The sequence below is a fragment of the Corylus avellana genome, chromosome ca3, assembly GCF_901000735.1.
Source record: "Corylus avellana chromosome ca3, CavTom2PMs-1.0".
Classification (NCBI taxonomy): Eukaryota; Viridiplantae; Streptophyta; class Magnoliopsida; order Fagales; family Betulaceae; genus Corylus; species Corylus avellana.
The window spans coordinates 25,110,681-25,134,543 of record NC_081543.1 but is presented as its reverse complement, the minus strand read 5'-3'; the positions used below and the strand labels follow the sequence as shown (position 1 = coordinate 25,134,543).

At 36.4% G+C, this 23,863-nt stretch overlaps 1 protein-coding gene across 1 annotated transcript; it reads left to right on the top strand.

Annotated features, from left to right (window-relative positions):
• Positions 1 to 17,401: 17,401 nt before the first annotated feature.
• On the top strand, positions 17,402 to 18,550 carry LOC132174311 (zinc finger BED domain-containing protein RICESLEEPER 1-like). Its single transcript, XM_059585986.1, has one exon. The coding sequence runs from the start codon at positions 17,402 to 17,404 to the stop codon at positions 18,548 to 18,550; it is 1,149 nt and encodes a 382-aa protein (XP_059441969.1).
• The last annotated feature ends 5,313 nt before the right edge of the window (positions 18,551 to 23,863 follow it).

Below are 23,863 nucleotides of genomic sequence, written 5' to 3'. Positions count from 1 at the left end.
AAAAATTAGGCGTATAATTGCACACATTAACAACGTTTAAAATATTGAAAAACACATGCGAAAATATGAGAAGAAATTTAACCATACCATCAAGGCGTTCCATACATCTTTCTTCGCACGGGGATGTACATGCTCCCATTCATCCCGGAGCCTAACATAAGTCCCGGCCCTTATGACGTTGCCGGCCTCCCTTCTGAATTTCATCCCACTAAATCCTACGGGCTGCCACGCCTTATTGTACTCGCAGACGATTTTTTGCTCTGGGGGGACCTCCCACTTCTTGTTCGATGATGGGATGTCTACCACCTGAAATTGAGTGCTCCCGTCTCTCCCGATCCCTAACACATTAATAATTGCAAATGTTAATTGTTTGAAATTTAATAGTAACTACATAAATTTTATACATATTCAATATGGGTATTTGAAGCATATATACTTACTTATTGTCTGGAGCTGGCGAATGCCCAACTCTTCTGGAGGATCAGCGGCCTCCAAGTCACCTAAGCCATCATCCGCGTCCTCCCTATAGTACTGTGTCTCGCTATCATCCGGAGGCGATGGCTCACTGTATGCGATACTCGTGTTCAACTCAGGGGGGAACATCCTCTCTACCTCACCATGTTCACATACCCCCAACTCGCTCATAGTAGGATATTGTCTTCCAAGATCATATGAGGCATCCGTGTGATATGGAACCTGTTGAGACCCTTCACCATGCTCAGGAAGTAAGGGTCTATTCCCCTGGTCGTCTATCTGTATGGACCCCCGTCGTCTACTCTTCCCCCTCATACTCATATCAACCTGCAAAACACATAATATACCCAATTAATTAGGTATATAATAGATAAAAAATGCACCACAATACCCAATCAATGTATAAAGAAATAACATTAAATACGTCAAAATAATGTGAACTATATATATTATTAAAGTTTTAAATTTTTTTAAACCACATACGGATCTAAGTCTTGTCGGATGTAGTCAATGCCATTATGTGGATCCACTTCATTATTCCTGGTCAATAGGAGCGGCTCACACTCGTGGTAGTTGACACTTTCATCATCGGAACCTTCACCTTGTCCAACGTCGTATACGTTTCTAGGTTTAGTCCTTACAACACAAGCCCAATCAGGGTCCCTTTCATCTTGGACGTAAAAAACTTGGTCAACTTGTGACGTTTGCACATATGGTTCATCAGTAATTTCCTGACCCGATGGACAAGGTGTTTGAAGCTGACAAGCAGTATGCCATACTCGTCTACTTTGTACCCCCTGTCTCTCGTGTTGTCCGCCCAATCACACTTGAACAAAACATACTTAGTCCTGTCGAAGTACTCCACCTCAATTATTTCCGTCAACTTCCCATAGTACGTTTTGCCATCAACAGTTGGCACGCACACCCCGCTGTTCTGGGTCATTTTTTCAGCATCAAATGCAATAGTGCAAAACAGCTTTCCGTTAACCACATATCTGTTATATCTGGTCGCTGTGGCCTTTGACCCTCTACAATGCGTTACCAGTTTGTCACCTATTTTCTTCCTTTGTCGATCGTCCAATCGATCGACCTGTTAGCACATACGTACAATTGACCATAAGAAAGTTAGTTTTGTTAGTTGTTATGAACCAATAACTAAATATAATGGGTCTGTAACAGTTATACATCACGGTAGTCTTACGTAGTCACGGTACTAATCGCAGAACAGCGCATGATGTTGGGTTTTCAATTGGTCCTCCGTCGTTCGCCATCTATCGTATGATCCCCTAAGTGTATTCATGTGTACCCTACAATACAAAGTTTAAATTATATTATAATTCACAACTAAGGGTGCAAGGTGATATTGAACTTGCATACACTACTAACACGAGTTAAACAAAATGTATCGGTGAATTTGTGTCAATGTGACACGGTCGATGATGACTCGTGTTCCCGCACCCTTTGAACCATCCAGGTTTCTTAGAGCCCTATTGTGAAATGTTGGTGCATGATCTAGGTACCTTGAGCAGAACGCCACCAACTCCGTTGCTATGTAGCCCTCCGTAATGCAGCCCTCAGGAGCCGCTTTATTGCGAACATTAGATTTGAACACTCCAAGGCTTCTACATATGATCATAATTCATTCATTACAGTTAGTGACGGTTGTATATCGGAAAAAAAATAATTTGATGAATATTAGTAAAGTTATTTTACCTTTCTGCCGGATACATCCACCTATACTGTACCGGTCCACCAAGTCGGCATTCACGGACAAGATGCACGACCAAGTGAACCATCACAGTAAAAAAACTTGGGGGGAAGACCCTTTCCATCTGGCACAAAGTAATATAAATGTCACCCTCTAGTCGGTCCATATCATCTCGTGTCAATGATGTTGAACATAGGCCCCTGAAGAATGCAGACATCCCGACAAGTGGTCTAACTACGTTTCCTGGCAATGATCCACGCAATGCAATAGGGAGAAGTTGTTGCATAATTACGTGACTATCATGGCTCTTCAAACCGAATATCGTATGATCACTAAGTTGTACACATCGAAAAATATTCGAGGCATATCCGTCCGGCACCCTTACATTCCGAAGTATTTTAAAAAAATGTGTTTTTTCGTCCTTAGACATCGTGTGACAAGCTGCGGGCATATACGTTTGACCATCCTCATCCGTGTACGGATGAAGTGCATGTCTCAACCCCATTTCTTGCAAGTCTTTGCGGGCTTGGATGTTGTCCTTCGTTTTCCTTGGAATGTCTAGTATTGTGCCAAGAATGTTGTCCATCACATTTTTCTCAATGTGCATGACATCAAGGTTGTGCCGCAATAGATTATCTTTCCAATGCGGCAACCTAAAAAAAACACTTTTCTTCTTCCACAATACTTTAGCAGTCTCGCCTTCTCTTTCTGTTGGCCCACTCTTCTTCTGTTTCTTGTCTTTTTTCTTATTATCCCTTCTTGCCTTACCGGCATTCTCATCTCCATATGCCATATCTTGTAATTGTCTAAGAATGTCATCTCCACTTGGCACATCTAGGGCACATTCAAATTCTTGTTTCCCGTCAAATGTTATTTTATTCCTCCTCCACGGATGATCAATGGGCAAGTATCGCTTGTGCCCCATATAACAAAATTTCCTGCCATGTTTTAACCGCGTGGACCTCGTCGAGTACATACAGCAGGGATATGCCTTCTCACCCCTGTTAGGCCACTCAGACAAATCTGCGTATGCCAGGAAGTCATTAATTATCCACATCAACTGCGTCCGCAGCACAAAGTTCTTTTTTTGGGACACGTCAAATGTGCGTACACCTACAGTCCATAGTCCCTGTAACTCCTCAATTAAGGGTTGTAGGTAGACATCTAGATCCATTCCAAGTGACTTTGGGCTCGGGATTATCAGGGATAGTATAAATGATGTTTGTTTCATGCATGTCCAACGAGGCAAGTTGTACGGTACAAGCATTACAGGCCAAGTGCTGTGGGATGTGCTCATGTTCCCGAATGGATTAAATCCATCAGAGGTTAGTCCAAGCTTGACGTTCCTGCTATCCGCTGAAAAGTCTGGATGCAAATTATCGAATGCCCTCCATGCTTCACCATCGGCCGGATGCCTCAATACACCGTCCTTAGTCCGGCCTTCTGCATGCCACCTCATATAAGGAGCAGTATGCTCTGACATAAACAATCTCTGTAGCCGTGGTATAAGTGGAAACCACCGCAACACCTTGACCTGACGTTTCTTACTTGATGATATGGGTTGCTCATCCTTATCCAACTGAATTTCATCCTTCCACTTAGGTACTCCACAAACAGTACATGTATCCAAATCCTGATTGTTCTTCCAGAATAACATACAATTATTAGGACACGCCGGGATCTTCTCATACCCGAGGCCCATGTCCCTTAGAAAATTTTTTGCCTCATATGTATTAACTGGCAAAGCTTCATCACTAGGAGGCAGCAACTGATTGATGAACTCAAGAAAAGATGAAAATATTGCGTTACTAAGTCCGCCAACACACTTCAAATTATACAGATGTACAGTAGCACTAAGCTTGCTATGTTTGGTCCCATCATGAAGTGGCTTCTCTGCCTTCTTAAGCAAGTTATTGTACTTTAGTATGTCACCATTGTCAGTTGCTTCATTCATAGTTTCTTCATTCCCCTGCACCGCCACTTCAAGCTCACAATTGTCTTCCACGACACCGTGCATGCCGAATATATCATGCAACATTGACTGCATGGTTTCACCTTGTGCTGTGCCTATACCCTGATCTATGATCGTTGTAGTCGAAGTAGACACTACAACAGGAGACCGAACAGGCCTCTCCCCGTGATAATATCAAGTTCTGTATGCAATCATTATTCCCTTACCCCCTGTCAAGTGGTCAAATACCAAATCTGGCGGGTGGCACTGCTTATTATGGCACACCTTACAGAGGCAGTGAATTTTTCCATCAGGGACTGTACAGTTCCTAACTGCAAACTCCACGAATGATCTACACCCGTCTTTGTATTCCCTCGTACCCCTAGACTTTGTCATCCAACTCTTGTCCATAGCTTTAGTTACTGTAACCCTAACTGAATAAAATAAATCTAAGTTAGTTAGTTAGATTTTTTTTTTTTTTTTTTTTTTGTGTATTTCTTTAAGTACATCGTTTCAAATTTTTGTATATTTTTAACAAATAAACACACACATTAAGTATTAATTATAACATCTACATAATCAAAATTTGCAAAACCTAAACAAAATTAAGGTCCAAATTTAAAAACATTTGACATGCCACATGGGGAACCTAGATAAAATATATGTGGCTATCTTATTTGCTGCAAATTTTTTGTTTTCGTTTTTTATGACATCTACATAATCTAAAGTTGTAAGACCTAAATTAATTATTTTGTTATATAGGGGGACCCTAAATAAATTAGATATACCTAGCTAGGCTAAATGTTGGTTTTCTTTTATCCGCTTATTATAACATTATGCATTTGTATGGGAAGTGTACATAAAACAAATCAAGCAACCTATGTTAGTTGTTTCTTACTTTCTTTTTTTCGATCTTAGCATTTACATACTTTACAAAATCTAATCATAAATTAACAACCAAAATAGATATACATTTCTTATTTGTGTATTTTTATTTTTTATTTTTTTTGTTACGATAATGTGCAAAAGCAAAACCTACACAAAATATGGGTCTAAATGTAAATGCAAAATCCTGTACAAAAAAAACTAATTTCAAACTATGAGGGTACGTAATTTTGCATGCATGCATGCAAATACATTAAACAATATTCTCACCATATACAAAACATATATGTCAAACAAGTAATACATAACATATATCTTAAGCAAATATATTAATTAGCTAACATGTAAAAATAATTTGCTAATATAACTACATCAACAATATATATATATTAAATCAGGTATATATATACCTGATTTTTAGAGTCGATTGGAGAACGTGTGGTCGCCGGAGGGAGCAGCGCCGGTGAGAGAGAGAACCACCAAGGGAGAGAGAGAGAGACAACGTGAAAAAGAGGCCTGGAGAACGGGCGGGCTGAGAGAGAGGATGCGGGTGAGAGAAATGTTGCAGAGGGCTGATCGAGAAAAAAAAATGGCGGATGATTTGGGTCTGCAGTTTGAGTTGCGCGGGGGAGAGAATGAAAGAGAGGGAAGAAGGAGGGAAGAAGGAAGAAGGAAGAAGGAAGAAGAAAGAAAGAAAAAAAAAAGGAAAAGCAAGTCGTAAGGGAAGGCAACTGTACGCGCCATCCCGAGGAGACTTTTTGACGTGCCATGTGGCACATCAAAACTTCTTGATGTGTCTACATGTGACACGTCAAGAGTATTTTTTCATTTTTTAATAATTATCACCAATTTTAATTTATATCATTTATTTACTTAATTTATATCATTTATTATATCATTTTTTTCTCTTATATAACACATTATCCATACAATATACTTAAAACTAATTAGAGAATAAACAAATTAATATTCTAGATGTACAGATAATAAAATTCATTTGTTTAATTAATTAATTAATATTACTAGCTAGAATGATTTATGCATGATAATTTCATATCATATATGAATGAAATGTTTGATTCATATGCATGTAATAATATTAATTGTACAATAGTATATGATTATAATACTAGCTAATTGGCATGCATGTGATATATATGTATATACCAATTAATTTATACTAATATGATAAAATTAATTTTTCATGCCAATTCAAATCTTAATTTTTTACAACCTAATTAATTTTAATTATAGTTAATTAAAATTTTTGGCCTGTCTAATAATGACATGTGACACATCAAACAATACCAACTTAAATTTTTAAAGTTTTAAATTTTAATATATATAATTTATTTATTCTATTATATGATCATTTTTTCATCTTATATAACACATGCATTATCCATACAATATACTTAAAACTAATTAGAGAGTAAGTAATTTAATATTCTAGATATTAATATTACTAGACTGATTTATGCATGATAATTAATATCATATTCAAATTAATATTAATGAAATGGTTGATTATATTAATTAATTGGTATACAATAGTATGATTATGCATGCATATGATAATTAATATCATATATATGCATGATAATTTCCTGGCATACATTAATATATAGTATGATTATGTTTAGTGTAATTGGTATACATATGATATATATATATATATTAATTGGCATACATGTGATATATATGTATACATATATACCAATTAATTTATACTAATATGATAAATTAAATCACTACATTTTTTTTTTTAAATACATATATACCTAATTATAATTAATTGTAAATTTTCAAAAAGTTTTTGACGTGTCAAAATCTAACACGTTAAAAATGTTTTTTTTGACGTGTCTACTTTGACACGTCAAAATTTATTGACGTGGCAAATATAAGTTACTGTTTGCCACGTCAATAAACTGCATGTTTTTTGTAGTGTGTCCAAAGTGGTGTGGATTTGTATGACTCATTTGTCCGAAGCGCTGAAACATTGCAGCAGCCTATTAAAAGAGAATTGCAAGTATATTTGGAGGAAAATGTACTCATTTGTGAAAAGGGTGTGAAGTTTAATGCATTAGGTTGGTGGAAAGCAAATGCACTTAAGTATCGCATTCTGTCTATTTTGACCAAGGATGTATTGTCAACTCCAATTACCACTGTGAGTTCAGAGTCCATATTTAGTGCTGTGGAAGGATAATTAATCCTTACAGAGCTTCATTATCTCCAAAAACTGTGCAAATGTTAGCATGTGGGGTAGATTGGCTCAGGGCATTACATGGGCTAAAAAATAATAGTGATGTAAGTATTAATTATGTTTTGTGGAAATTGTTATTTTCATTTGAAGTTACAAGGTACTGCCCATATTTTTCTAATTCTATTTTTTTTTTTACCTTAGGTGGATGACATTGAGGAGATTACCTTATCAATGATACTATAACTCTTTACTTTTGTTACTATCAGACAAATTGTTAAATAAGTTTTAAAACTATTTTCAATTTGTAATATAAATGCATTGCTGCCACTATGTATTTGGTTAGGGAATTTTGATGGACAATATGATTTTCCGCTAGGTATGTAGGAAAGTTGCTTAAAGGACAGACAGTTGGAGTCATTGGTGGTGGTCGTATTGGATCTACTTTATGCCAGAATGATGGTAATTCCTTATTTTCTAAAGTTTCAAATTGAATTTGTTAAATCCTTATGTCAATTTGCCTCACCGAGTTGAATATGTTGGATGCCTAATGGCTAAGTTGATTAGTCCAGCAATCATCCATCAGAAGTTATCATACTTGATTGTTAGAAATGATTACTTTGAGTCGTGGGTTTTTGTAGCATTTATAGTGGAGAAAGTTTATCATATATTGGTGTGCTGTTAACATAAAAAAGCCAAGGTATCATAGATACCTGTCTTTTTGCAATCTGTTGTATAACACAACATTAGGACAAGTATTAAATGATTTATGCTTTGGAAATCATACTAATTAAAAATTTCCCCAATCCTTCAAGTCTTTTTACTTCTTACTTTTGGAAGGTTTTCATTTTGATGTTGTCAAGTTTTCTTCCCTGCTGATCTATACAATTTTTGAGTTGATTGTGACTGTGACTAATTAACTTTGAATTAGAATGTATTTTGCTATGCTGATGGGAGTATATTTGTTCTACCATAACAGATTGAATAGCTCAAGATGAACCTAATTTACTATGATCTTTACCAGCCCACACACCTATAAAAGTTTGTTACAAGCCTGTCTTAGTCAACCATTGATGTCAATAAGCTCTATATTCCTTTAGGCTCATGATTATATTATATGTTTCTGAATTGTAGCTTATGCTGAGTTCCTAAAAGCCAATGCCCAAAGGTGAAAAACCAGTGACATGGAAAAGAGCTGCGTCCATGGAAGAGGTTCTCCGAGAGACAGATGTGGTAGGAATCAATGCTTAGAATTTAATGAGCTTTCATTATCTGAAGTTGGATTTTAGGTTTCAGTAAAATCTTATGTGTTTGGCGTTCTCTGTAGATAAGTCTTCATCCAGTCTTGGAGAAAACCACTTAATTATCAACTGGTCAACAACGAAAGACTCGCAATAATAAAGAAGTCAGATCTAAACGAACATTTTCTTTTTTGAGGTAACCTCCACACCTTTTGCCTCTTGAAATTAGGTTCAAAAGTTATCTTCAAGTGAATCAAGTCATATATAATTCCATCTATCATTGTTGTTGTATTAGGATGAGCCCTATATGAAAACATGGGCTTGTTGGCATGAAGAATGCGATTGTGGTACCTCACATTGCTTCTGCTATAATTTCAAGGTAATATTGATGGAGTGATCTTTTACATATTTAATGGTTGATTATTTATTGGATTTATCTTTTTCATCCAAAATACTATACATTCTGGGTCTTTTTTTTTCTTTTTTTTTTAATGTGAGTGCTTAGCCTACTTAGGATTGGTCTCATCACCAGAACAGATTTATTAGTCTGATAAGCTCTGTAAATTTGGCTCCATCTAATTTAGTTGCTTGACATTTGATTTGTAATTTATAATTTGTAATTTGTAATTTGTAATTTGTAATTTGTAATTTGTAACTGGTGTAGACTATAGTGGTTGTAATGTACCAATACCATCAATGGAAATGCCTTGGATTTTTTCAGTACATAAATTGAAGGCTTAGCCTTGAATTTATAGGATTTGGATTACATGCAGTTATTTTAATAATAGCATGTATGTTGTAGTTGAATCAACGGTCAAGATTGAATTTCTCAAAAATTTCTTTTCATTTTCTCTCTCCTATTAAATGCTTTTAAAAGTAAGTCAACTTTAAAATTCAATTTTGATCGTTGATTCAACTACAGCATACATGCTGTTATTTTAATAACAACATATAAGCCGGATCCGAATTTATAAGATTTTATTTGTAAATTGTAATTGTTTAGAAGGGTTAAGTGAATGATAAAAGAAATTGTAATTGTAAATTTGTTTGGTTTTACTTTTTGACCGTTTTGTAATGAATATGGGGCTAATGGCATTTGGTTAGTTGTTGTTTGATTTTTATTGTTTTTATTTCTAAATTCCAACTGTGAAACTCAGTTTTGAAAATTGGAATTGAATTTTTAAGAATTTAATTTCACGATTTTTTTTTTCATTTTTCGTTTCTTTTTTAATATTTAAATGAGCCGAGCGAGCCGAGCGCCCGATAAGACACTAGGCTCGGGTTGCGACGAGCTCAAGTTTGAGCTCGCACATGATTTTAATTTTAGCGAGTCGGGCCGAGCCCACCATTTAGGGCTTGTCACGAGCCCGAGCCGAGCTCTGCTCGTCTGCACAGTACATGTGAGCCGGTCCTGGACATCCATAACTCGCCCGAGCTCAGCTCGTTTACAGCCCTATTCCTACCCTCTAGGCCCCTGGCCTCCTATGCGGCATATATATATATATATATATATAGTAATTTAACATGGCATCAAAGCCAAATGTTTTGGGATCGAACCTATTAAAAGTGATCAGTTTGAGCCCATACGTGAGGTGTTAACGTAATGATTAAGTGATTAAATTTACTTCTTCCTATTAACTTAAGCTTTTGAAATAAGTGGTAATGTAACAATATATGTATATATATTGTTAAATTACCACTTATTTCAAAAGCTTAAGTTAATATATATATATAAAAGCACGTGTATATATATATACCTACAATATTTCATATGAAAGCATTTCCAAATAATCTCAAAGTTTAGCAACAGAAAATTTGAATAATCCCAACTTCCTAACTGGCATATATATGTCCAAAAACGTTGAACAGTACTAGTACATTATTAAACTGGCATGCATTAAAAACTTCGCAGTCCCATAAGTATCCAAGACTGTCCCAATCCTTGGTGTCAGTCCCCACAATTCATATATATATATATATATATATATATATATATATATATAGCACGTATGTATATATATACCTACAATATTTCATATGAAAGCATTTCCAAATAATTTCAAAGTCGAGCAACAGAAAATTTGAATAATCCCAACTTCCTCGCTGGCATATATGTCCAACAACATTGAACAGTAGCACATGATTAAACTGGCATGCGCGCATTAAAGATTTCCCAGTCCCATAAGTATCCAAGACTGTCTCAATCCTTGGACTCAGTCCCCATAATTCCACACACACACACACACACACACACACACACACACACTACGTATATATATATATATATATATATATATATATATAACTTACAATATTTCATTTGAATGCATTTCTATCATTAAAATTAAAAACTTCGCCATCTCATCAAAGTCGTGCGAGCGACATAAAATTTGAATAATCCCAACTACCTTGTCCAACAACATTGAACACTATATTTAAATTAAAAAACATGCATTAATTAAAGACTTGTCACTCGCCTTGGACTTTGTCCCCCGCGATGGGAAGAAGAATATGGCTGAATTTGACATATATGTAATGTGAATTCTTATGTTTCCAGGGATATTTCTACTAATTTTGAAAAAACAAATAGAAATTATTGACCATGCATGCATTTGGATTCATTTAAATTATTCTTTCTTAGCGAAAGATGGTGAAACTCATTGGTCACTTCTTGGTACTTACCTGGAGTTTGTAGACATCTTTCTGTCTGAATTCATCAAACAATCATAACTTAATTCGGCTATAAAAATTCCCCCATAGCTACCTTACTCTCTATAGAGTATACCCTTTCAAGTTTGTGTTAATGGCGGATCAAGTCCAAGGTGAAATCCCTCCTCATGTCCAAAGTGACAAAGAAAAACTAGATGATATCAACAAAAAGCAAGAAAAGCAAATCCAGAGTTTAGAAACAAAAGCTATTCAGCTCATCAACTTATATTTTGTGTTCCAAGGAGTCATCCTCTCATCAATATCATCGGCCTCACCAATAAAATGTCATCACTGGTGGATTCCCTTTTGCCTGTCCATCATTGCCGCCCTGCTCAACTTGGTTTCTGTTTACGGCACCGTCCGCTATTTCTTGACATGCAGCGAAGAATTAGACCAAAACTATGAAGACGTTCAAATGATAATGCGACGGCGTAGGACAACAGAAGACGGCGGAGGTCAAGTAAGTGATGTGCAGCTCCAAAGCTCTCAAAATCAACAAGAAGGCGACGAGAATAGACCGAGGCCTGACCCTTTTAAACAGAGGACACGCCGGGTTCTTTGTTTTGCAGCCATGGGGTTGCTTTTAGGGTTCAGTGCCATTATACTTTATGGTTGCCATGCAATTCTCTGTGACACTCCCAATGATAAATGCGTCAAATTTTGTTGATGCTGACAGCTGGCTGGCTATTAAATTTGGAAAGTGTTGCAGGCTTAATTTTCATGCATTTTTTGTGACAAAAAAGAATTTTTTTTAGGGTTGTCTAAACATTATTGCTGTTTCCATCTTTATATTGTGAGTGATTTGCTTAAATGTTGCTGTTAATTTTCATGCACGTTATTGTATTGTTAGTATTGTCAATTGGGGTTCTGTAGTTTCTTGAGGCGTTTTGTGTGATGAAGTTTATGAATCAAAATAAAAAGCAAATTTCAGTTTTCAGTATTGAGATCTGATCACTTTTTCTTTTTGAATGCAACTATTATATCGATAGACCATGCACACGTATTTGTATTGTTAGTGATTGTCAATTGGGGTTTTGTTGCAGGGGTTAAACTGGGTGATAAGCCTTTCTTGAGGCTTTTTGTGTGATGACATATATGAATCAAAATAATAAGCAAATTTCAGTTTGCTGATTCTGAAAGTGAGATCTGATCACTTTTTTCTTTTGGAATGCAGCTATGGAACTTTTTTTTTGCCGGCATACTTTGCAATTGTGCCTCTATGATCTTGTGGTCATGATTGAAAAAGTCACAATGTTCAGCGAATTAATTAGTTTATAATTATTTTTTAGGAGAATTTTTTTGGGGATTTTGGGAAAAATCGCAGGTTAAGTTGATGATAATTTGGAGACATTTGCCCCTAAAAACCCACGTGTAGGGCACGAGGGCCTTCTTCCGTCAGAGAAAACGGATTTTGTTAATGAAATGGCTACATTGACAATTGCATAAACTTGGTGGGGTAAATTACCAATTTTTAGACATTGGAGACAAAATAATAATAATAATAAAAAAAAAAAAGAGTACAACTTCGAAGGGTAACATATATTTTTCCCTTCTTTTTTTGATGCCTACTTCCGTGTTACTCTTGCTATCTTGGTGTTACGCTTCCATAGACACCACTACGATTTTTACTTGTTTATCATAAGAAAAATTCGGCATGTTATATAATATCTTTCACTTACTTTCCAAACTCTAAATGTTCTTTCAATGGTGTATCTAAGTGATGAATGTGTATATGATTAAAAATTTCATGTACGCCCCTCGGTTGGCTTCCGCAAGGAAAGTCTAGAAGATAATGCATCTCCTCTTTGTATGGCCTCGTGTATTCCTTCATGTGAGGATATCGTGTGTTTACAAAATAATATTTATTTATCTGCATAAAATATATGAATAATGAATAGAAGTGGTAAAAAGAAAAAGAAAAAAAAAAAAAAACATATATTTGTGAAAAATAAGAGAATTGGTTTAGAAAGACAAAGAGCTTCACAAAAACATGAGTTGCTCTAGCCATATGACTCTTCTATATATTTAGGAGAAATACAACAGTTCAATTTTTTCTATGGAAAAATCCTAACGGTAACACTAGATAATATTGGAAAGTTCATATTACAAAGGTTAAGCAATCTTTTCTTGGTCCATGTCTGTAGCATTGAAGTCTCCAACGGTCACTTGAGCAAACATAGGAATATCTTTGTCTAGGTCCTCTATATATGGGATGTTTACAACAGCTGGGTCCACCCTTTCTAAACACATCCCCTTGAGTTGAAGTCTTCAACGATACATTTGAAATATTATAGGAATATCTTGTCTAAGTCCACTAGGTATGGAATATTTGCAATGGCTAGTTCCACACTTCCTAAACCAATTAATCTTTTCTCCATAATTCTTGGTGAAGCTCAATCTGTAATGGATTCTTTTGATACTTTTGCTTTATCACGCCCCATCAAACTGGAGGGCGGCAGAGGCAAAACTTCAAGCTTCATTTGAAGAGTATGAAAGTGGTCCTTAGGGAGTGTCTTTGTGAGAACATCAGCCACCTATAAAGCAGAGGGGACATATCGGGTAATAAGAGCACCAGCAGCAACTTTTTCGTGAACATAGTGAATATCAAGCTCAATATGTTTGGTGCGAGCATGAAAAACTTGATTCATTGTCATATGAAGGGCACTAATACTGTCACAAAATAATGTAGGAGGAAGCTGTAGTGTAAGACCGATATCACGGAGCAAATAAGTAATCCAAGTGATTTTAGCTACAGTGGAGGCCATGGCTCAGTATTTAGCTTCAGCACTTGACTGAGAAACTGTGGGCTGCTTCTTGGAAGTCCAAGAGATACAGTTTGAGCTCAAATAAATAGAATAGCCAGTTGTAGATCGTCGCGTGTTAGGGCACCCAACCCAATCAACATCAGAAAAACCATAGAGATTAAGGGATGAGCGGGATAGTAGTCTTATTCCATAATGCAACGTACCTTGGAGATAACGCAAGATGCATTTGACACCTTGAAGATGAGACAATCTAGGTAAATGCATAAATTGACAAACAAGATTAACAGCATATGTGAGATTAGGCCAAGTCAATGTGAGATATTGTAGAGCACCAACAAAACTACGAAAATATGTGGCATTAACAAGAGAGTCATCCTTACTGTGCAGCTTAAGCTTTTGAGCAAGAGGAGTGCCAATAGGGTTGCAACAAGACATGGATGCCTTGGAAAGAATATCATGAGCATACTTTTGTTGGGAGAGGAATAGGCCACCAGAAAAGGGAATAACTTCAATACCCAAGAAAAAATGTAGAGGTCCTAAGTCTTTCATGCAAAATTATGTGCTTAACTGAGAAATGAGGTTAGTCAAAAGAGAAGATTGATTACTAGTAACAATTATATCATCAACATAAACCAAAAGGAGAATGAGAGTAGAATGAGTTCGAAAAATAAATAATGATGAATCAGCTCTACTACATGTGAAACCAAGGTGTAAGAGAAAAGAGCTAAAACGATCAAACCATGCACGAGGTGCTTGTTTGAGTCCATAAATAGCCTTCCAAAGGCGACATACATGAGAGGGAAAAGTAGGATTAGAAAATCCAGGAGGTTGTTCCATGTAGACAACCTCTTTAAGATGTCCATGCAAGAAGGCATTTTTAACGTCCAATTGCCGAATGGGCCAACCATGAGTAACAGCTAGGGAAAGGACAAGCCGTATAGTAGTTAGTTTAATAACAGGACTAAAGGTTTCAGTGGAATCTATACCTTCCAATTGACTGTAACCTTTGGCAACCAACCTGGCTTTAAAACGCTCAAGAGAGCAATCAGATTTGAGTTTAGTTTTGAAGACCCATTTGGAGCCCACGATATTCATAGAATCGTGACGAGGAACAAGATCCCAGGTGTGTTTGTGATGAAGAGCAATTAGCTTATCTCGCATAGCTTGGAGCCATTTAGGACTTTGTAGAGCTGAAGAGACATCACAAGGTTCCAAGGGAGATGGTGAGCGTGAACTGACTAAGCCATGGTGTGTACGAGCTTTATGTCGAGTGATCATCAAATGGATATTGAGAGATGACGAGCCTCTAGTTCATGATTCCATAGGAATTTGAGGCAAATCAATATATAATTCGCCTGGGTGAACAGAGATTGATGAAGGGAGCACTTGAGTATTGTATGATGAATTGTCCGTAAGCTGAGAATTTTTAGGTGAGGGGACTGTTTGAGCATCGATGCTTTCATCTGTGTTGACAGCTGGAGAAGATTCATCTTGGTTGTTTGCAACGGTTGGAGCATTTTGGCTGTTTTCATTCGGATGACTGCTACAAGGATCTAAGACTCTAGCTGATGAGTTGATGATGTCTGGTTCACTGGAGGCATCTTGGATGACGTCTGGTTCTTTGGAAGCAACTTGGATATCTTCTGGTTCTCTAGAGGCAGCTTGGATGTCGTGGGTGTTATCATTCAGTGGAGCATTCTGGTTGTCGCAAACATGAGTAATTGTGGAGTCCATGTAGGGGTGTCAAAAATTACCGGGAAACCGGAACCGAAATCGGGAAACCGGGGACCCGATTCCGGTTCTGGTTTGAAAAATCCAAAAACCGGGTCTTATTTTATTAAATAATATTTATATATTATTATATATATATATATATATAATTCTTTTATGCTTTTTTTTTTGTAATTAGGTCTCTAGTTCTCACTTATCCAGTTCTCCTCTCCCCAGACTCCCCTAAGTCCCCTTCGGCCTTCATCTTCTTTTCTCTAATCATGCTGCTAGCCCTCCTCTTCTCCATTTTCATTTTTCTCCTCTAGTCCTAAGTCCTCTTCTTCATTTCACTTCTCCATTTCTTGTTTCCCCCTCTGCATTTCAAACATTTCCCACAACTCACACCCATTTAGCCTCTCTCTTTCAGTCTTTCTCCGTTTCTCGCTTCACCTCCCTTTCTCGCTTCATCTCCATCTCTCTCTCCGTCAGGCGTCAGTCGAGCAATGAGCACTAGCAGCCAGGTCTGGACTTTTTATTTATGGGTTTCTTTGATATTTTCTCTGTTGATCTATGGAAATTTTTTTGTTTTTCTTGGTTTTAGTGGATACGATTTAATCTACTCTACTTTTTAATTTTAGTGTTCATTACTTCATTTACATCATTACATGCATGTTCATTAAATTTGTGATGGGCTTGTTTAATTTGGGGTGCTGCAATTTCGGATTTGGTGGGAGTGGGACGATGAGCAGTTTTGGCCGATTATTTTGCTAAGTTGAAATTTTTAGACAGTCTGTTTGGAGAGTAGGAAAAATGGGAAACAAAGAAATATATTATTTATATACATATATATTTATTGTTGGTAGTTTATCTAAACAATATTTGATGGAATTCTGATGTTGGGTTTATTGGGTTGATTGTAGTATTTATTGTTGGTAGTTTATATTTATTGTTGTAATATTTATATATATTGTTCACTTTAGTGTATAACATCTAAACACTTTTAATAGATGGAGGAGACAAATAGTCCTAGTATGCAATTGGAATGTGACAATTCTGGAACCAATCCAACTTCATCTACAAATACCTTGCAATCACAAACGAACCTATCCAGAAACCATTGGTGAATCAGTCTGTTGTATGGGATCACTTCAAAAAAATAGAACCAGTTGATAAGAACAACCCTAAGGCAATGTGCAATTATTGCAATAAGGTGTTAGGGTGTCACTGGAAAAATGGTACTTCAGGCATGATGAGTCACCTTACCACTAGATGTCCGACCTCTCCACTTAGAAAATCAAATATACCCAAAGGTCAAACTTTGTTGCAAATGCCACTTAAGAATACAATAGAAGGCAATCAAGGAGTAGGATTTGTGAAGTATGATCCGATTTATTTAAGAAATTTGTTTGTGCGGCATTTCATCAAAGAGGAGTTGCCTTTTAGGCATGTGGAGAGTGATGGGTTTAGAGAATTGATGAATGGAATTGAACCAAGGTTCATTGTACCAAGTCACAATACTCTCCAAAAAGATTGCATGAAACTATATGAAGAAGAAAAACTTAAGTTGAAAAATGTTTTGAGCAGTAAAAGGGTTTGCGTAATTACTGATACATGGACATCTCTTCAAAATTTGAACTGCATGGTTGTTACCACTACCTTCATAGATTATGATTGGATAATGCATAAGAAAATAATCAAATTTGGCATGATTTCTAGTCATATAGGTGATGATCTTGGAAAATTGTGGAGAGTACAATGATGGAGTGGGGGATTAATATTTTGTTCTCAATTACTGTTGATAATGCTACAAACAATGATGCGATGCTCAAGTTTATGATAAAGAGGTTGAAGAACAAGCATTATTCTATTTTGGGATGTAAGTTTCTTCATGTGCAGTGTGCCGCTCATATTTTAAATCTTGTTGTAACTGAAGGGTTGAAAGGATTGGGTGCTTGTGTTTCTACTATAAGGAATGTAGTGAAATTTGTAAGGTCCTCACCGGCGAGAATGGCAAAGTTTAAATCATGTATAGAGCTAGAAAAGATTACATGTACGAAGATGGTATGTCTAGATGTTCAAACAAGATGGAATTCTACGTACTTAATGTTGAGCTCCGTTGAGAAATATGAAAAAGTTTTTGCCCTACTTGAGGAGGATGAGGGTAAGCATTTTGTTGCTCCTAGCTCAATTGAGTGGGAAACTGCTAGGCTATTTGTGAGGTTTTTGAAATCTTTTTATGATGCCACATTGAAGTTCTCTAGTTCAAAAAATGTCACCTCCAACTCATATTTCATTCAACTTTGTATTATTCAAAATACTTTGAATGATAGTATTTGTAGTGATAATCCTATCCTTAGTTCAATGAGTTTTGATATGAAAACAAAGTATGATAAGTATTGGGAGACGGTGGAGAGGATTAACTTATTGTTGTATGTGGCATTTGTTCTTGGCCCACGTTACAAGATGAAGGGGTTAGTATTTTGGTTGAGAAGATGCAATGAAGCTGATTGGGCGAAATTTATCGAGGAGAGTGTGGACGCCCTCTTGAACCGTTTGTGGGATCAATACAATTTGTTTCATGGGGAGGATGGGTTATCTAACTCTGATGTAGGTATACAAAGTTCAACTCCTACTTTTTCAAATGTTGATGATGAAGACTTGGAGGATCAAGATGTGAAATATTTAAAGGTGTTCTCCCAACACCAAGAAGAGACTGAATCGGAGTATAAGTCGGAGGTGGAACGATATTTGTCTGATCGATGTGAAGCAGCAACTCAAGATTTTAATATCTTACTTTGGTGGAAAGTTAATGCATCCAAATATCCTATTCTCGCCGAGGTAGCCCGTGATGTATTAGCTATTCCTATTTCCACTGTTGCATCTGAGTCTGCCTTCAGCAATAGATGACGTATATTAGATTCATTTAGGAGTTCATTATCTCCACTTAGAGCATTCCCAGCAACTACCCGATCATTTTCCCTAAATTTAAGGATCCAAACTATTTTTTACTTCCCTATGTCAATATACACCCCAATAGCTTCCTCACATGCTTCCCTATATCATTAAAATATTATTTTTTTATTTTACCTTTTTTATATTTTATTCCTTTAATTTATACTTTCTCTCTCTCCCTCATATTTTCTTCTTCTTTCTTCCGACAGTAGCCATTTCTTCTTCCCTGTGATTTCGCCCTTTTCTTCTCAAATGGTTCAAGTTTGTGTCTTCTATTTCTTTTCCGATTTGTGTCTACGATTTCTTCTCCGATCTGCGATTTCTTCTCTGATTTGCGTCAAGTTTGAGGACTCAGAGCGTACGTTTATAGATGAAAATCTAATCGTGAACAAGGACGGGATTCAGATCGTCTCTCAAACCGAAGTTGAAGCAGTAAGATTTGATGTTTTGGTTTCAGTCTCTGATTTGCGATTTGCAGTTTCTCCTCTGATTCACCATGTTCATTCCCTCTCTTCTCCTCTGAAACCTCAAGAAACCCTCCACCTTCTTTGATATTGTTGCTGGCCATTGGAAATGAGTTGACAAAATCAGAGGTCTCTTTTGAGATTAAGCTTGCAAAGTGGGTCAGGGAAGGCCTCTCTTCTCTTTCTGCGTTTGCTTGAACGGAGAAGAAGAACAGAAAATGCCGGGGGAAAGAAGAGGAAGACGAAGAGAGAAGAGAGGAGAGAGAGCGCATCAGTTTTATCAATATAATATTCATTCGGGTTGCTACAGTGGAGCCCAAAACATTGGGTTCCACTGTAGCGGCTGATGGTTTAAGGAAGCATATGGGGAGTCTGCTGTGAGTGGTTTTTTGCGATTTTTTTTGACATTTTCCCTAAATTTAGGGAACAGACCCCCTTATAGGGAGTCTACTGGGAGTGCTCTTACAGTTGAGGCCTTGATTTGCACACAAGACTGGTTAAAGAGCTGCCCAAATAACATTGAGGAGCTACAGAAGTTTATGGGAATGGAAAGCTATGATGTGCCTGGTAACTAAATGATTATAAATTCATTACTTTTTATCATTTACTATGTTTTCATAGTTTGACATTTTATATATTATGATATTAAAATGCCATGATTTTAATATTAACCATTCTAGCTAGAAGATTTCTAAAACTCGTGTGACATGATGGATGATTTGATGATTTTTGAAGCTTGCGTAATATTGTCTTTGTAATATGTTTGTGGACTATTTTTATTCTGAGTGTATTTCTTTTGGTTGGTAGATTATTTAAATACTTGTTTTATTTTTGATTTTTTTTGGGTTTTGAATTGTTGTAGTAAGGGGGTATTTATTTCTTGTGCATGTTGGTTTGTTTACATACTTATTTTTACTTTTTATTGTTTTAATGTTTTCTTTATGTACCTAATTTAAAATGATTTTTAGGGTATTTTAAAAAATTGAATTTTTATTTCTAAGGCCCATATAGGCAAAAACATTGATTTGTTAGGATTTTTGGGCTTTTTTCGGTTTATTTTTAAATTATTTGGAACAATCACAATAAAGCCTCTTTAATTTAGACAAAAAGATTAATAGATTTTTTTTTTTTAAAAAAAGAGCTAACTTATGAAAAAAAAAAAAAAAAAAAGGGATTATTTTAGGCCCAATACCTAAAATAAGCCCCAAAAACTAATTTTCTTAAAAAACCGATTACCGGACCTGGTAAAACCGGAACCGGCTGGGAATCGGGACCCCGTTTACCGGGGGTCCCGATTCAAGTTCGGTTTTGGCCAAAAATCGGGATACCGAATCGGTTTGACACCCCTAAGTCCATGGGTTGTTGAAAAATAAAAGATGAGCCCCCAAGTTTTGGTGATGAGACAACATCCATTTGTGGTGTGGGGTCACCACGTGATTGCCCAGGGGTGACATTTGAGAGCCCAGAAGATGAAGACAGGAAAAATCCATCTACAAGTTCTGAAAATGTAGAAAAAATACTATTTTGTTGTGCAGGAGAAAACAACAATTTTTGGTCAATGTAAGGAAATATTTTTTTGTCAAAAATAACATGGTAAGACAAATAGACTCTCTTCGAGGGTGGATGAAGGCATCTATAGCCTTTGTGCATAGGACTATATCCAAGAAACACACAAGGGTAGGATTTTGGAGTGAACTTGTTCTTGGCATAGTCACGTAAATAAGGAAAACACCTACATCCAAAAACCTTCAAAGAGTTATAGTCAGGATGAATGCCATGTAATTTAAAAAATGGTGTCTCCATTTGGAGAACTGAGGATGGTAGTCGATTGATGAGATATACAGCAGTCATGAAGGCATCAACCCAAAAATGCTTGGGTAATTGTGCATGAAAAAGCATTGTTAGTCCAGTTTCGACAATGTGTCTGTGCTTTCGTTCGGCAACGCCATTTTGTTCGGGTGTTCCTGGACAAGAAATATGTCGGATAATACCATTTGTTTCCAAGTGAGACAAAAAATCCTTTAACTCAAATTCACCACCTCCATCACACTGAAAAATTTTAATTTTGGACCCAAATTGATTTTCTACCATACGTTGAAAAATGAGGAAGCTATTGAAAAAATCAGATTTTTTTTTCAATGGATATAGCCAAGTATATCTAGTATGATCATCAACAAAAAGCACATAATATTTGTAATTTTGAACAGAGGCAATAGGGGCTGGTCCCCATAAATCATAGTGAATTTTTGTGAGAGGAGCAGATTCAATTTTATTATGCAGAGGAAAAGGGAGACGACAACTTTTTCCCATTTGACAACTACTACATATAGTTTGAGATTTTAACCAACTAGAAACATCAATAATTTGTTTAGAAGCTAAATTATGTAAAAGCTTAGAATGAGGGTGGCCAAGCCTCTGGTGCCAAAGAGGCTCCGGTGCTCGTCCAGATTTTATTGCTGCCAAAGCCGTAATTGCTCCCCCTTCATGAAGTGTGTATAAGCCACCTTGCTTATGCCCCGTTGCCAGGATTAGCCCCGTAATTCTGTCCTTGATCTTAAAACCAGAAGAAATGAATTCAATAGCACATGAAAGATCTTTAGTTAATTTACTAACAGAAATTAAATTTTTCTTAATATCAGGCACAACAAGCACATCTTGAAGTTCTAATTTTCCATGAGAAGAGTTTAGTGCAGTGGTACCAATATGAGAAATAGGCAACAATGAACCATCACCAACCATCACGTGATCATTTCCAATGTAAGATTGAGGATTATTAAGATTACCTGGATTGGAGGTCATGTGAGAATTTGCTTTGGTGTCGATATACCAATTTGGATCAGAATCGTGTGGGTCAGATATCCTAGTTGCAGCCAAAGCTTGAGAGAGATTTTAATTAGTATCATAGGAATAGTCATACCGATACCAACACTTTGTCGCGATGTGTCCAATGTGTCCATAAATTTGACATTGAGGTGTTGAATGAGATTGTTGTTGATTTGGTCGTAAAAAATCCGATTGAGATGACTGATTTTTTTGTTGTACAGAACAACCAACAATATTATTGTTGGGAAAAGGTGCATATGACTGATTTATTCCACGAGTGACACCACGTGCACAATGAGTGGAAGCTTGATTTGCTGGAGGAAATCCACGTCCTCGAGAGTTGAAAGAGAACCCTGGATTTCTACCTCGATTCGATCCACAACCCCTTCCACCATTTCGTTGACCAAAAAATGCAAAATTGGGATTGGGATTTGGATTAAATCCCTCTTTCTCTTCATTAGTCACAAAACCATATCTCATGTCATAGCCTTGTAAAGCTATGACGAACTGACTAAATGTGTTTAATGGAGGTTTAGACAGCATGGTTGTGACGAATACATCATATTTTTTGCCAAGACAATGAGACAGTTGCACAGTCTTGTCTTCATCAGAAATTGGTTTCTTTATGGCTGCAAGATTATCACAAATAGATTTAAAAGAAGTGAGATAATTACCTAAGTCGACTCTGGTTTGGGCATCTGAAATTGGCGTTTTAACTGAACTTCTCTTTCTTTGGTTGCTTGAAGATAGGTTTCTTCAAGACAACACCACATTTCACGTGCGGTATTTTGGCCAACAACGTGTTCGAGAGCTTCTTCTGACAATGTTCCTGTAATCCAACTGCATAGCAGCAAAACTGTGGATTGCCATTCTTCATACTTAGGATTGGGTACTTCTTTATTTGACTCATCTGTAGTTGTTGCCTTGGGTGGACCATCGGTAAGATGATTCACCAATTTGAGATTTTGGATTAATGGAAAAATGGTCATTCGCCGCACAAGAAAATTTTTGGAGTTGAGTTTAGGTGGGACAGCTGTGATAAGGTTATGAAGATTGAGCATAGAGAGTGTGAAGGATGTTGATGATTGAGCCATTTGTCTAGACGTGTCAAGAGCTTCAGGGCTCTGATACCATGAGAAAAGTAAGAGAATTGGTTTAGAAAGACAAAGAGCTTCTCGAAAACATGAGTTGCTCTAGCCATATGACTCTTCTATATATTTAGGAGAAATACAATGGTACAATTTTTTTCTATGGAAAATTCCTTACGGTAACACTAGATAATATTGGAAAGTTCATATTACAAAGGGTAAGCAATCTTCTCTTGGTCCACATCTATAGCATTGAAGTCTCCAACGGTCACTTGAGCAAACATAGGAATATATTTGTCTAGGTCCTCTATAAATGGGATGTTTGCAACAGCTGGGTCCACCCTTTCTAAACACATCCACATGAGTTGAAGTCTTCAACGGTACGTTGAGAAATTATAGGAATATCTTGTCTAAGTCCACCAGGTATGGAATATTTGCAATAGATAGCTCCACACTTCCTAAACCAATTAATCTGTTCTCCATAATTCTTGTTGAAGCTCAATCAATAGTGGATTCTTTTGATACTTTTGCTTTATCAATATTTATCATGTATACTTCATAATTGTTATCCTTATTATATACAAATCTCTAGGTGGGTGTGAAATCCCAATTCCTCTTTTTTAATAGCTTCCAAAAAAAAATACATATATTATATAAAAGGGCTTCGTAACATGATTTTTAGAGAGCTAAGACAAAAGCCATTTCATACTTTAAGCCTAGCCTTTTGATTTGTTTGTGAGCCAAAAGCGATATCTTTGTTGTGAGCTTCTATTTATAAATCTCTTGGAGTTGATTTTGATCAAACCACACATTTCACCATCAACATTCTTTCAGCCTTATTGGAGTTCCAGTAAAGAAGATCAAATAGAATAATTGTTTAGAGGTTTTGGAAG